The 14,455-nt window shown below is 35.1% G+C and overlaps 1 protein-coding gene across 4 annotated transcripts in view; it reads left to right on the top strand.

Moving 5' to 3' along the window:
• The first annotated feature begins 852 nt into the window (after window positions 1–852).
• LOC102601622 (actin-related protein 9) overlaps window positions 853–14,455 on the top strand; it is a 14,981-nt gene continuing 1,378 nt past the window's right edge. For 2 of the 4 annotated variants that reach the window (XM_015311899.1, XM_006354462.2), the window contains exons 1-20: window positions 853–959; window positions 1,043–1,115; window positions 1,208–1,317; window positions 1,478–1,537; window positions 1,697–1,762; window positions 2,001–2,103; window positions 2,871–3,085; window positions 3,346–3,466; window positions 5,966–6,030; window positions 7,207–7,296; window positions 8,023–8,073; window positions 9,769–9,900; window positions 10,199–10,288; window positions 10,791–10,861; window positions 10,934–11,097; window positions 11,176–11,219; window positions 11,293–11,342; window positions 11,652–11,697; window positions 13,295–13,345; window positions 14,072–14,218. In XM_015311899.1, coding sequence (XP_015167385.1) covers window positions 957–959; window positions 1,043–1,115; window positions 1,208–1,317; window positions 1,478–1,537; window positions 1,697–1,762; window positions 2,001–2,103; window positions 2,871–3,085; window positions 3,346–3,466; window positions 5,966–6,030; window positions 7,207–7,296; window positions 8,023–8,073; window positions 9,769–9,900; window positions 10,199–10,288; window positions 10,791–10,861; window positions 10,934–11,097; window positions 11,176–11,219; window positions 11,293–11,342; window positions 11,652–11,697; window positions 13,295–13,345; window positions 14,072–14,215 — 1,749 coding nt within the window. In that variant the 5' untranslated portion in view covers window positions 853–956 and the 3' untranslated portion in view covers window positions 14,216–14,218. Of the gene's footprint in view, window positions 960–1,042; window positions 1,116–1,207; window positions 1,318–1,477; window positions 1,538–1,696; window positions 1,763–2,000; window positions 2,104–2,870; window positions 3,086–3,345; window positions 3,467–5,965; window positions 6,031–7,206; window positions 7,297–8,022; window positions 8,074–9,768; window positions 9,901–10,198; window positions 10,289–10,790; window positions 10,862–10,933; window positions 11,098–11,175; window positions 11,220–11,292; window positions 11,343–11,651; window positions 11,698–13,294; window positions 13,372–14,071; window positions 14,219–14,455 lie in introns of all 4 variants that reach the window. The other 2 variants (XR_001474309.1, XM_015311900.1) reach the window with 2 other exon arrangements.

The following is a 14,455-nucleotide window of genomic DNA, read 5'->3' as shown; positions in this document are numbered from 1 at the left end:
TCGTGGTGTATGTTATTTGTGGATGGCATGATGAGACGCGCAATGGAGTTAGTGCTAAGTTGGAGGTGTAGAGACAAACTTTAGAGGCTAAAAGTTTAGGTTGAGCCGGATCAAGATAAAATATGTGGGGTAAAAATTTAATAATGCGATGCATGAGGTATGTTTGGAAGTGAGGCTTGACATACAAAATATCCCCAAGAGAGATAGATTTAAGTATCATGAGTCTATAATTGAGGGGAATGAAGATATGACCTTGGCTACGAGGGTGGAAGGGTTAATAGGTAGTATAGTGTCGTCTTGCTTAGGATGGTTGGTGTTTGTGATGGTACTAGTTGTATTATTGTAAAAAAAAAAATTATCATTATTGTTTTTAACTTTTTACTAATCTACCCTGGTATGCTGTTATGGAGTTTCGATTGTCACATGTTTTATTGTTGTTTTGGCTCTTCTTTTGTAGACTTTGCATTGTTTTCTTGTTATTTGTTATATTCTCTTTATTATCTCTTTCATCTTTTTATTGAAATTTATTGCACTTGAGCTAAGGGTCTTTTGAAACAATCTCTCTATCTCAATGAGGTAGTTGTAAAATCTACATACATTCCACCTTCTTTAAACCTCATACGTGGGATTTCACTGAATATATTATTGTTGCTTTTAAATTCAAGAAAATTGTCAACTTTATTTTTATGTTTCACTCTTTTTAAAAATAAGAGTAATAATAAAAAGTAGTTTTCAATTTAGGCCATTAAATAATTTTCTTAAGAAATATTAATCATGAATTAACTAACTAAAGGAACCTCAACTAAGCTAATCTAATCTAATTTTACGTTGAGTCAAATTAATTTGTACACAAATTGAGCAAATTCAATTATCGGGTCAATTCCAAACAGTATATAAGTTAACCCCCTGGCCCCTTCTTCATCAGTACCGTTTTCTGTTCCCTCAAGCTTTTAGCCATGGTGCTCATCTTCACCATTGCTATACACACTTCACTTTTCTATATTCTTCTTCTCAATCTAACAATTTTTGTTTCTATACACAGGATTACCCTAAAACAGCAGTTCCTACTAACATCTTCACTGAACGCGGCTCCAATATCGTCGTCATCAATCCAGGTACTAAACCCTAACTTCTCTCAATTTCCAGGTTTTTTTTTAAAAATCTTTTTCTGTTAGCTAATTAAGTAAAATACTTCACTGTAATTTAGGTTCCGCAAATATTAGAATAGGATTGGCTCAACATGACACTCCATTCAATATACCTCATTGCATTTCCCGTCGCACTAGTCAGTTACCGAAACGAAATGCTCAAGATCAAGTAAGGCCAATTTTGTGAATTTTTGTAGTTAAGTTTGCAGTTTTATGTGATTTTTCGCAAAATTTAGTTTTGAAGTTTTAAGTCATCTTTAGTTTGTTGATCATATTGCAAGGGTGTATTTTTATGTGTTTTGATGATATCCTTTTTTTTGGTGGATTAGATGCTGAATTCTCAGGTTACAACTGCACAGCATATGGAACGGGAAAGAGCGTATGACATTGTAAGTACAATGAAATATAGTAAACAATGTTTAAATTATATATTTGAGCTTGAAAAAAAAAGAAGATGTTTAATCATATAAGCACAAATAGGAAACTTTATAGGTCGATGACATGAATATTTTGTAATATATTTTCAATGTCTCACTTTTTTTCATCAGGTTGCGTCGCTATTGAGAATTCCATTTTTGGATGAGGAGGTAGCTAACAGTTCTTATCCACGCAAGGTACTAGGGAGAATTTTCTATGCTCTTTAAAGTATAATATGAATTTTTTTCTTGGATTCTGCGAGATTTCCAAGTAAATGTGTGGTAAGGAGTGGTTATTGGGCCTATTGAAGCTCAATTTTATCAGGAAGATTTTAATGGAATCAAAACTAGTTGAACTACAAAGTATCTATAGTCATGCTTCCTGGAATACCTCTATCGACAAGCTTTTGTGTGTATTTTGTGTTTATCTGTGCAGATGGGGAGTGTAGACGCATATCCTCCGCAAAATAACATGAAAGAGCCAGTGTTCACTTGGACCGATGTTTTCGAGAAAAATGTCCCTCATTCTTCAACAACAGGTAAGAACTGTAACCTTTTCATTCTTTGAATGAAGCATTTATTCGTTCAGGTTTGGCTGTTGCATTCTCAATGCTGAAAGTTATAGGTGGTGTATAGTTTTCTTGTAAACCAGTTATATGTACAGATACACAATATTTTGTATGGAGTTTGAATACTCTTTTAGTCAACTACTCATTCTTCTTTGTCCGCAAGTGATGTCCTAGCCAGTTAGTTGATTGGCAAGTAGCCCTAGGTTCCAGCTGGCATGACAATATTTTCTGCTATTAGTGCCTAAAGCAGCCAAATGGTTCCCCATCTATAATTCTACTAGTGCTTCTGTGGGTGGTCTAATTCATATTTTCTGGGAGATCTTTATGCGTTTAGATATCATCTGATATCCCGTGTCAAGCTTCTCAGATGATCAATGAGCAATATGACAAGGATATTATACGGCAACTCTTCCATAGTTGATGACCCGATCTTAAATTTTGGACTTGGAAATATTTTTCTTTCTCAAAATTTTTGTTTTGAATATTAAGGACTCTTTGGTTATATCTCTACTGGAAATTCAGCTTCTACCTATTGTGCATATAAAAGATTTTAATGCTTGTACACCATGAGAATACTACTCAATTGATCAGAACATCCATGTCGGAGAGATGATATTTTCTGATTGGCTTAGCTTTTGTTTGATTCTCAATAGTAGCTGGTACAAGAACATGCTTAGTTTGTTTATTCTGTTATTTACACCTTTATTTCAAGAATGAGCAAGTATGTTTTGCGATAGCAGAAGAAGATGTACCCAACGAGGGCAATACCAGCGAGTCGCCCACTCTGAAGGAAAGCAAGATTAAGGATGAACCTAATTCCAGTGAACGTAAATATAGAGAGTACATATGTGGAGAGGAAGCTTTAAGAATACCCCCAACTGAACCATATTGCTTGCGGCGTCCTATACGCCGAGGTCATTTGAATGTATCTCAATATTACCCGACGCAGCAGGTAACATCTTGTTTCAAGATTTCTTTAGATGCATGGAAAATTTGATATGCATCTGCTTCTTCCAGTTGTGACTCACACATTAGTAACTTTATTTTTGAAATCAATGTTGGATTTCCCTTTCCAATTTTTTCATTGAGCATTGGCATGATTTTCTGAAAACTTTTCTGTTGGTTTTTCGAAAGGTGTATAAATGTAACTTCTTTCAGATTAACTAGAGTTCCAGTGACCATTATTTTAATATAATAATTGGGGAATTTTAGGTTCTCGAAGACCTGCATACTATATGGGAGTGGATTTTGGTTGAGAAATTGCATATTCCTCATCGTGAGAGAAACATGTATTCTGCAATCCTTGTTATTCCAGAGACATTTGACAATCGTGGTATATATACTCTATTTTTTCCTTTTCATTTTTTCTGTGTCTGAAACCAGAACTCTGGTAAATATATCTTTAGGCTAGAATCTTGTTATTTTGGTCAAATCTGCAATTTTTGAAATAAATACTATAAGGTGCATACACCACTAGATCCTGGAATTTAGCTGCTCATAGTCTAGCTAGCTTCTCTAATTCACATCTGCATAAGGTCTCTTATGTGTTTCTCTTAGTTGGTTTGTAAAAATGCCATAGTGTCATCCACGGGACACCTGTTTTCATTGATGAAGTAATGTGAAGTTTCTGTGTTCTAGAGAAAATAAATACTCCACTAATTGGACTATCAAGAGAGAGATATGTGTGTGTGACAGTGGGAATCCCCAGCTGCTCCAGCCTTGGTGGGCAGGTTACCAACATTTGTGCTTGTGTGCTGTAGTAGGTGGACTAGCTCAGGGTTGCGCAAATTGGCCCAAACACCACTATCATTTAAAAAAAATTGTGATAGTGTGTTCTCTTACATATGTGCCTGTCCTGCAGACTGAAATGAGGATAATGAATTTAATTGACAATAGATTGAGATGAATCCAAAGAGCTGTTCTGGTCTCGTTTCCACTGATTTTGGGAACGGGGAAGGTAAGGCAAAAGAGAGCAGAAGTATAAGAAGTGGGTAAATTGAAGAGAAAAGGGACATTAAAATTTGTAGGCCCAAAAGGAAATTATATCCCCATGTTCCCTCTTCTTCCTACTGCTAACACCAAATGACGAAATGGAAAGATCAGTACTTTTCCTCTGCCTTTCCCTTATCTTGACTAGTTTTCCAAGCATTAAAGTTTTCATTGCCTCTCCAAATGCTGAAGATAGTGACCCATCATAAAATGGTCTCTCGGAGAATTTCTCTGCTCATCCATTACGTGGATTTGAAATTAGGAAAATCGGAATTCAGAGCAAGAACTTTGAAAGAGGGTCTTGTTGTCCATGGAGAAGCCCAACAGTTTGGTGAAGAGGAAATTTCCCTATGGTTTCCTCAGATTGTCATTTTAATTTCTTTGGTAGGATGTACTGGAAACAACCTCTCTACCCCACAAAGGTAAGGGTAAAGTCCGCGTACATCCTAACCTGCCCAAACCTCACTTGTGGAATTACACTGGATATGTTGTTGTTGTTAATGTCTAGGGATTACTGGTAAGTGACTAATCTTCGGATTAGGAGTGGAAAACGGGCGGATTGAGTCGGATATGGATAAGTCGAAAACGAGTTAAACAAAAATGGATAAAATACCTGACCAGTCATATTTAACACGAATAAAAAATAGGTTTACTCATTGGATAATATGGACATCCTTATTGTCCATATTATCATTGTGGAATATGGTGGGTCTAAATTACCCAACCAAAGCTGATCAAAATTATCATTATCATAGTATCAAGACAATACCTACTATATCATAGAACCAAGAGAGCTCATTTTACTAGTTTTATGTACTACTTTACCGCATTATTTTGTGGGGGAACCAAGAGAATATCAACTATTCCCTTTGAACAATCCAACAATATTAATATGCTTATAGTTCAGTTATTATGTCAAACCACATTCACAAATTTCCAAAAGAACTGAATTTAGCAAGGCATAGTGTTTCCTCACAAATAAATGCTAAACAATATTTATAACCTGCTTCTTTCCTTCTTTCTAAATTCTAAGGAAATAACATAATACTATATGACTGTAGCCTATGTTAAAAAAAAAAAGTATATGCTGTAGCCTGTAGTTTTTATCTATTTTGCCCATTAAATTACCATATTTCTAAGTGGATAATATGGGTTGACTCATATTTACTTTTTTTTAAAAAAAACTTCAGGTATCCAACCCATTTAAAATGGGTTGGGTTGGATGGATAACCATATATATTACCCATTTTGCCATCCCTACTTTGGATAGATGAACCCAGATTGGACTGTAACAGTGATTGGACATTTTAAAAAGATTTTAGTTTCATCAGATCGAATAAGAAGAAGAACAAAACATTAATTTCATGTCAATCTCTATGCTAACTTGCCACTGCTGGTGGGTGACATAGAAGTTCTGTATTTTACTTTTTTTGCCTGGAAATTCTTTCAAATTTCACCTTCATTGACTCGTCAATCAAACCATCCATTATCCTCATAGTACTTCATCACAAGGAATCTAGTGGCCAATTGGTCATTGGATCTTTTATGTTTTATTCTCTTGTTTTGTGTCCATTTCCTGAGAGTGCTTTTTCTTTCATAAAAGCTCACAGGAGGCTTCATAGTCCATGCACAAACAAGGTACAAGAGTTTTCTAAGACTGTAGAAGTGGTCAGTGAGGATTCATATAGCCGAATCCAACTTGTTTGGGATTTACACATAGTTGTTGTCGATGTGATTGTATGTGATTGTGACTTTACCATATGATCACCCCTTTCTGTCGTTGATATAGCACTTTTTGTTCCTTATAGAAAATGTAACACTTCTTGTTGTTTATGCAAAGCAGAAATCAAGGAAATGCTATCTATCGTGTTGTGTGACTTACGCTTTGGTTCAGCAGTAGTCCACCAGGTGATATTATGTTGCTGAACTTTTTAGGCATTATTAAGTGATTGTATGCACACAAGTTGGACCGAAACCTTCATTCTTATTAACCTGTTCATAAAATTTTCCAACTACCGACATACATGACAGCATGAACTTTGAAATATATAGATTGCTTCATTCTATTTTTATGAAGATCTGATAATTGCTTGTCCCATGCTTTCTAATCAACAATAATACCAATAAAACTTGTGTGTATGGTATGTATTTGTTAAGCAGTGCCATTTGGAGCTATAATCATAGAAGACCTTACATATTACTACCCCCATTGCAAGTTTCTTGATAGACTTGCTGCACTTTCTAAAAGGGGATCACATTTAGTTTTCTAGGAATTTTAAGCTTACTTCTTGAAAGTTGGTTTTAGGCTATTTGATGTAGATCAAAGTTAATACATTTCATTTTCATTTAATTAAGGAGAATAGGAAGATTTATCTTGTACACCATTTCGTTTAGCAATAACTTGCCCAACGATGGGCCCACTTTCTTTCTTATGGAGCACCTACTTCTTGATGAAATGAAAAAAGAAGGGTCAGAATCTATTAAAAACACTTATTTATTTGAAGTTGGGCATAGTGGGAGGAGGTGTGGGACGGTGAGTAAATCTCTGTATTTTTTAAATTAATAATTCTGCTCCCCAAAATCCTATGTTTAGGGTGTCTCATCAATGTTTTGTTTTCTCCTTCCTAGTTGGCTCTTATGATAATCCAAGATCTAAATTATTTACTCCCCTCGGTTCCAGTTCCTGTGACAATTTTTTAGTTCGTTTAAAAAAAACCCGGCAGTTTTCTAAGTTTGGAAATATTAACACAAACCTTCTATTTTATCCTTAATGACAAACTTTTATAGTGACACGAATGTTATGGCATGTTTAATGTTACAAGCTTTAAAAGTCTCCCTTCCTTTCTTGATCTTTGTGCCATTAGTTACCTTAGGAGGGCTAAGGAAGAAACATTCAGGATGTTAAGAAGTTTGCTGAAATAGGAAAACTTTACTCTTGAATATGCAATTGCCTGTTCTTGGAAATGCAGATGACTGAAAACAACTAACTGGAAGTGCTAACTGTACCTTGTAATCAAACAGTAGGGATGAAGATGTATGAAATCATCTTTGTTACTCATGTTCTGTTTGAATTGGTTAAACCAGGAAGGTCTTGCTGCAGTTTTTGGAAATGGTTTATCAACAGCATGCATTGTCAACATGGGAGCTCAAGTGACATCTGTTATCTGTGTTGAGGTATGGTGGCTTTATTTCTACCTTCTATATGGTTGGAAAGTTACAATTAAGCCCCTTTTCTGTTACAGCTTTATTTATAGCACTCCAGCATTAGAAATGGGACCCGGGATAAGGATTCTAAGTAACTTTGATACTGGCATACTGCAAGGGTTTTTCCTTGTGTGTTGCGGAAGTGGGTGGTGGTTATAACTGGACATGAATCATGATAACGTTCCGAAAGTAATTCATGTTACTAAGGCATCAATTTTCACACTCACAGTAATGGTTTCTTTCCTCTTTATTTCTTAAATAGATTTTCCGAACGGCTCTTGCCACCTATTATGACAGGCCATGAATCATGATTAGTACATCCAGTACCATCAGTGCTATTGATGCACACCCAAGTATAAGAAAATTTCTCATTATTCATAGTCTCAATACTAGGTTAAAATTATACAAGAAAATTGGGATTCTGAGAGTGCTATTCTATCATTGTCATGATATCTTTCATTGTCATTACTTCACTGTGATTACTGCTTCACCTTGGTCTCCCCAATTGCTCTGTCAATGCCTTGTTATCTATGTAGATGACCAACAGTCTATACATTTGCTGTTACTTAAATCTGGAAGCAGAAAGAATTCTGTGATATTCTTATGCTTTTTAACAAGAACATCTGAAAATTGCTATTTGACCTTTATGCTGATCCTCCATGTGTTCATATGCTAATGGTTGATGCTATTGGACAGGATGGAGTGGTTCTACCCACAACACAGATATCTTTACGGTTTGGTGGAGAGGTGAGCATTCAGTAAAAAGTATGGATTTTACTTTGCCGAGTGAAAAAGTCGAGAAGCTCAATTTTTATTTTTTTTAATCTTTTTTATGCTTTGCTTATACTAGAGGCTATTTTCATTTTTATTTCTTGGAGATGCCATCTGAGTTTCTTTTTTAAGTAGGGTGAGACATAATAAACTGGGAACTTGTTTAATCGGATGTTTCTATTGAATAGTTTTGCTGTCAATAGGCTGCTTATGCTTGACAACTCAAGAGGGATTTGCATAGAGAAGTTGAAATGAGCTCAAAGATCAAGAATCTTGTACCTCAATGTTACTGACTTCAATATATACATGTCTTATCCTTGTTCAATTAGTCAATCACTTATGCCTTAATGCCAGCTGGTTAGTTCCGACTGTATGAATCCCTTATATTCATTCCTCTCTCTCTTTAGACCTTCCTATTCCAAACTAAATTACTTTTCTTGTAAGGCAAATATAAGGGTTCTCAAACCTAGAAATTCTCTAAATCTCACACTTACTGTTTGATATAAATGTAGCAACAATAACAAAAGAATCTCCTCTGATTTTTCTCTAAATTTCACTTTGTTAGGTATTTTTCTATCGCATAATTGCACCTCTACTAATCTTCCTTTTCAACCATCTCATTGTATTCTGTGTTACATAGTTATTTATCATGCCATTCTCATAGAATATTGAGTCTGGATATCCATATTATTTGCATTTGAGTATCACAGTCTCGTCTGATCTCACTTCACCTTCAATGTTATTATAAGGTTTAAAAATGCAACACATTGTATTTTGTCTATTTCTACATATCCTACATCTTTAGTCTCCAAATTGCTTCTCCATGGTTGATAGTTGCAAATTTTGGTTGGCTGCTTTGCTAGTTTCATCTATTAATACAATATCATCTGCAAATAGCATGTACCAAAACCTTATTATATGTGTTATTGTTAATTCATCCATAATTAGGGTAATTAAGTACGGGCTCAACTCTCAAGGCAGATCTCTAGTGTAAACTCACAGTCATGACTCCTTTGTTTCTCCTTTCGCAGTTCTAACATTTGCCATTGCCCTTATATATATGTCCTTTGTGAGATATTAATATTTTATGTGTTTTTTTCTTCTCATACACCCACCAAAAGGACTTTTCCTGACACTCTATCATACCCTTTTCTAGGTCAATTATATATCAAGTGTAGGGATCATTTTCCTCTCCCTCTAAAGTTACTTCTATCTTAGATCTATTGCTCGTGAATCCAAACTGGTTTCACCTTTGTAATATCCCCAAGTCTATATTCGATAACTTTATTCCAAAGATCTATCATATGGTGCAAAGTTCAATATTATGTTAATTAGCACAAACTTAACTATCCCTTGTTCTTATAATACCGGAACAAACTTTTCTTCTCCTTGTCTTTATAATTTATAAATGATGCAAAGCTCTAGGAATTTTTTGGAAAAACCGGGGTTTCTTTGTCTTCAAGTGTTGATACATAATATAATTAAATAATTAAAAATGTGCTCTCACTAATGGCTTAAGCTTTTAGATGAGATGATTACACATTTCAGCGTCAAGCTTGAAGCAGTTTATTAAGTTCTCGGTTTCTCCTTTAGTTTTTCCTCAATGATTTTTTAATTGTCTTTCGTCTTTCTTAGCCAACCGATCTGTTTTTTTTAAAAAAAAATAAACAGGATGTATCAAGATGCCTTCTCTGGACTCAGAGGCATCATCAAACATGGCCACCTATTCGGACTGATGCCCTGTCAAAGCCTGTAGATTTGCTGATGCTTAACAGACTTAAGGAGTCCTACTGTCAGATCAAAGTGAGTTTCCTAATATTTAAGAAAATACAAATTTAAGGTTTTTAACATTTATATGCTAGAAACACGTATAGCCCATTACTGGATATTCTTCAGTTTGGTAATCAATATATGAAGCTGGGAATGTATATCCAAAGTGTCCTTGGGATGAATAGAGACTAGTGGATGATGTTCAGTCTAATTGTTCAATTTATCACCTTCTATTGTAATCTACCGCACTGTTTGTAATAACTCTAGTTATGAATAGGATGCATCCTTACATGAACACCTAAATGCATGTTTAATTTATTCCACTGTCCAGGAGGGGGAAGTAGAAGCTGTTGCTATGGTACATTCATATGAAGATGGAATGCAACCTGGATCTCATAAGACTAGGCTGACTGCTCTTAATGTATACCTCTTAACCTCAAAATCTTCTTGTATTTATTTTGCTTTTGTTGAAGAGGATGTGTGATTAATGCCATTTGTTTAACTTTCACATTCTAACTCTTCGAAGATATATTCTGCTTATGCCTCATAAGGGGCAACATTTTCAATGCAATATATCACAAGGTTACTGCTTTACAAGGGAGTGCAGCTAGTGTTTTTTGTCATGGTTTGATAACTTGAATTGTCTAATCCAGAAAAGTTATTCTTTAATCATAATTCAATGAAAATCCAAAATTAAATCATGACATGCTTTTGCAATTGAAGCTGAGATATCATATGAGCAATTGTGACATGATTTTGCTGTTGAACATGAGAGATCCCATGTTAACAATTAGCTAATTTTTTTACAGTATCAAGTTCCATCTGTATTTCAAAAGAAAGAGGCAGATTTGGTACTTGCTGATAAAGATGAAACCTTGAATTGACAAGGGTTGATGTTAGTGCCTGATAGTTTGCTAATACAGGTTCCCCCGATGGGTTTATTTTACCCAATGCTTTTGGTTCCAGATGTCTATCCTCCGCCACCCCGCTCTTGGTAAGTTAAGTATATATGATGTCACTAAATCCTTTCTCCCTCCTTCTGTGCTCAGTTATTGCATCTAAATAGGTTTAACGATTATGATGATATGCTTGAGGACACATGGCACATGGACTTCCCTGGTGGTGGTGCATATCCGATGTGGGAGAGCTACCCAGTTTTCCAAACAAAGCCAAAGAAAGAAGATATTATTGGCCTTGCTGAAGCTATTACAAAGAGCATTCTTTTGACAGGTGATAATAGTGATCTATTCTATAATGTAGTAGAATTTGGATATACTCTTTCTGAGCCTTGTTTCATACAATTGACAGGGCGTATTGAGTTACAGAGAAAGTTGTTTTGCAGCATGCAACTGGTTAGTTGTTTAAGGCATTAAACCTATAGTTATTGTCCTGTGGTTTGAAGCGTGATATTTTTCAACTCTTCAGATTGGTGGAGCTGCATCGATTTATGGTCTCATTCCTGCTGTGGAGGAAAGGTTTGTTTCGAGTCTAGTTTTGCCTGAATTTAAACAGAAAAAGAAAACAATGCCCCTGTTGCTAGAAGTTGGACATAATTATATATACATATCATCAATGAATATTCCACCCTCTGTTTAGAAGATTTTTAAAGCATAACTAGGCGACTGCATTTTGGCATGTTATCAGGTAAGTGCTAATAAGTAGTTCAAAATTTTCCAAGCTATAGAAATGGTTTAGGAGATCACTAGTAGTCTAGTATGCTTTGATGTTTTTTGTTTCTAACAAAATAGTATGCTTTTATGCTAACTGCTTACTTTCGTATCCAGAGTTTTACATGCAATCCCTTCACATGAAGCAATTGACACTGTGGAGGTAAGTTTTGAGCTTTTGATTTCTTTCTATTCTAGTTGTTATGCCGTTCTTCAATATGCATTTGCAGACAATCTCATGAACCTTATATCTTCTCTTTGCCAGATGCATAATCCGGCTTCTTGATTTAATCAAATAAAATTATATCAGTCCTGCCCCATTATCATCCTAAGGTTTCATCATGTGTTTGGCCTTCTCAAATAGTTCCTTCAGATGCTTAGATTGTTTTCAGCATGCTGAAGAACAGAAATGGGGAAAACAAATTGAAAAGGGAAAAGAGAATCCAAAAATAAATATATGAGAGTTCCTTGGTATTTCCTTAGGAAACATACACGTCTTTTGCTCTCACTTGTTGATGAGTACAAATTAGTTGATAAGCACCACATACTAATAATGCCTTTTAAGTATAAAAATTTATTTTATAAATAAGTAATTATGTGTTGGAGGGGGACATATCGGTTGAAGTAGATTCTTCTTTTGATCAATCAAAACCCCTTCCCAAACTGTACAAGCTTCTTCCAAAGCATACGGCTTTCTGGATGTAGATGATGATATCAAGTACCGAAACAGATAATAAGCAGGCAGTTGATATGTTTGATGAAAAAGGCCCCCAAGGCCTAGCTCAAGTGGCAAAAGGTGGAGGATTTGTGGCTTAGGTCGCAGGTTCAAGCTCCACACCATGCAAAGCGAAGCCTGGTATTTAAGTGGAGAAGGGTAGAGGGGCGGGCCCATTATCCACCGAGTTTAGAAGGCTGTGATTGGTCCAAAGGGCGGGTCACAAACGGATTTTTCGGTTATAAAAAAAAATAAAAAAATATGTTTGATGAAAAAGTGTTGATAATGACTTATATCATCTAAAATGACTTAAATGCTTTTGAAGTAGTTTGCACTAAAAAGGAGTTTCATTATTTTGGCACCTTGAAAAAAAGGAGCTGATTATTGCAAGATTCTTAATTCTAATTGATTCAACTACAAATTAACTTATGTATCAATTTACTCTAAATTGATTTGATAGGATTATTTTTAATAAATGTAAATTAAATGCAATAGACCTAAGCACAAAAGAGAGAAGAACAAATGGTGAAAATGGAATGAAGAGGGAGTTAGGCGTTTTCTATGAAAAGGGTATTTTGAGGTTTAAAAAGTATTAGGGATTAAATAGTTGTCATGATAGGGCAATCTATTTAAGATTTATATTTATATATGGAATGAATGGATAAAAGACAAATTCTTAAGTGTTCTTTTGTTCTGTTTCGGATTCATATAGTCGACACCAACTTGCACGGATATGAAGCGTAGTGATTGTCGTTGTTGCCATTTTTTCCCTGTATGTAGATTCCTTCGCCAACTAATCCAACTAGTTGAAATACATATGTAAAATGGACCATGTGTGGGTAAATAATTGGAATGGAACTTTGAGGAATTTTTGGCTCAAATAGGTGCAATAGAAACTATTGTGTTTGGGTACCCATCCTCTTTTGGGGACCTTACTGTCCTTGCAGACTTACATCATTTTGTTTTCTTCTCATCTTTTATTCTCTTTTTATATAGTAAGTTGCTGTCAAGAATTTACATTTATGTTTGTATGTACATATATTAGGTCTTGCAATCGAGAACAAATCCAGCATTTGTGTCGTGGAAAGGCGGAGCAGTAAGTAGACACTACTTTTATTAGAGGTTCTGCTTTGTTTCCATCACACTATTTTTTAACGGCTAAATCCTACATTCTGGTAATATGGCTTTGATACAATTTAGGGCTTTGTGTTATAAGTTATTATAAGGAGGTGGTAAAAAATAAGCAGGCAAGGTAGCTCTCACACCACAATTATAAAAGGAATAAAAGGAGTTGATAAATAATAACTATTTATTATAGCATTACCTGAAGTGTGTTTTTGTCACTAATGAAATAAATGGCACTGAAGAGTCTGAACAGCGTAATGGGGCTGCTAATCGCATCAACTGACCTGTAAGAGTCTGAACAGTGTAATGAGTCTGAACAGTGCTTAAAGAACAGTTGATGCTACAGATTATTGTTGCGTTGAACCTATTTTGGTGCATAATTTATGAATAACATCTCAATTCAAGATCTTAAGAGGGACAATCATTGTATTGTGTTGTGCTTTTTGTTTACTAATCTTAGTTCCTGAAGAATACTAATTGTACACTATTACAGTTGGTAGAATTCTTCTTTTCGAATAACCACCAGCTCAATTTGAGATTGCTATATCCAGGATGCTAAAAATGTACTTATCTTGTTGAGACGATTTTCTTTTAATGATGCATAAGGTGATACCTGTTCAACCAAATCTTGTACCATGCTTCACTTTTAAGTTTGTATGAGACTCTATAGAGTTAGTATCACTTCTATGCACTGCAGATCCTCGGAATTCTTGATATTAGTAGGGAGGCCTGGATTCATCGTGAGGACTGGATTAAAAATGGAATTCACATTGGCAGTGGGAGAAAGTACAAGGATTCATGTTATCTTCAAGCACAGGCAATGTGCTATCTGAATTCATAAGAGGTACAAATAAATGTTGCTCTAATTTATCTATATTCATTTTCAACTCAGGTTTTATACGTTTGCTTTTATTTTTGCTTCAGATAAGTGGGAAGGGTAAGGGATGAGTTGGGGGATTAATCTAGAACTGACGATGGAATTGAACGGTTACGATTATTATCTTTCCTTTTCGTCCTGTCAAGACATAATTCTTGTCCTTGCCTTCTGATTTCTTGTTATTGTTATAGTGCTGGACTGCTT

Source organism: Solanum tuberosum, unplaced genomic scaffold (genome assembly GCF_000226075.1).
Source record: "Solanum tuberosum cultivar DM 1-3 516 R44 unplaced genomic scaffold, SolTub_3.0 scf00174, whole genome shotgun sequence".
Classification (NCBI taxonomy): domain Eukaryota; kingdom Viridiplantae; phylum Streptophyta; class Magnoliopsida; order Solanales; family Solanaceae; genus Solanum; species Solanum tuberosum.
This window is presented reverse-complemented; position numbering and strand designations above follow the sequence as displayed.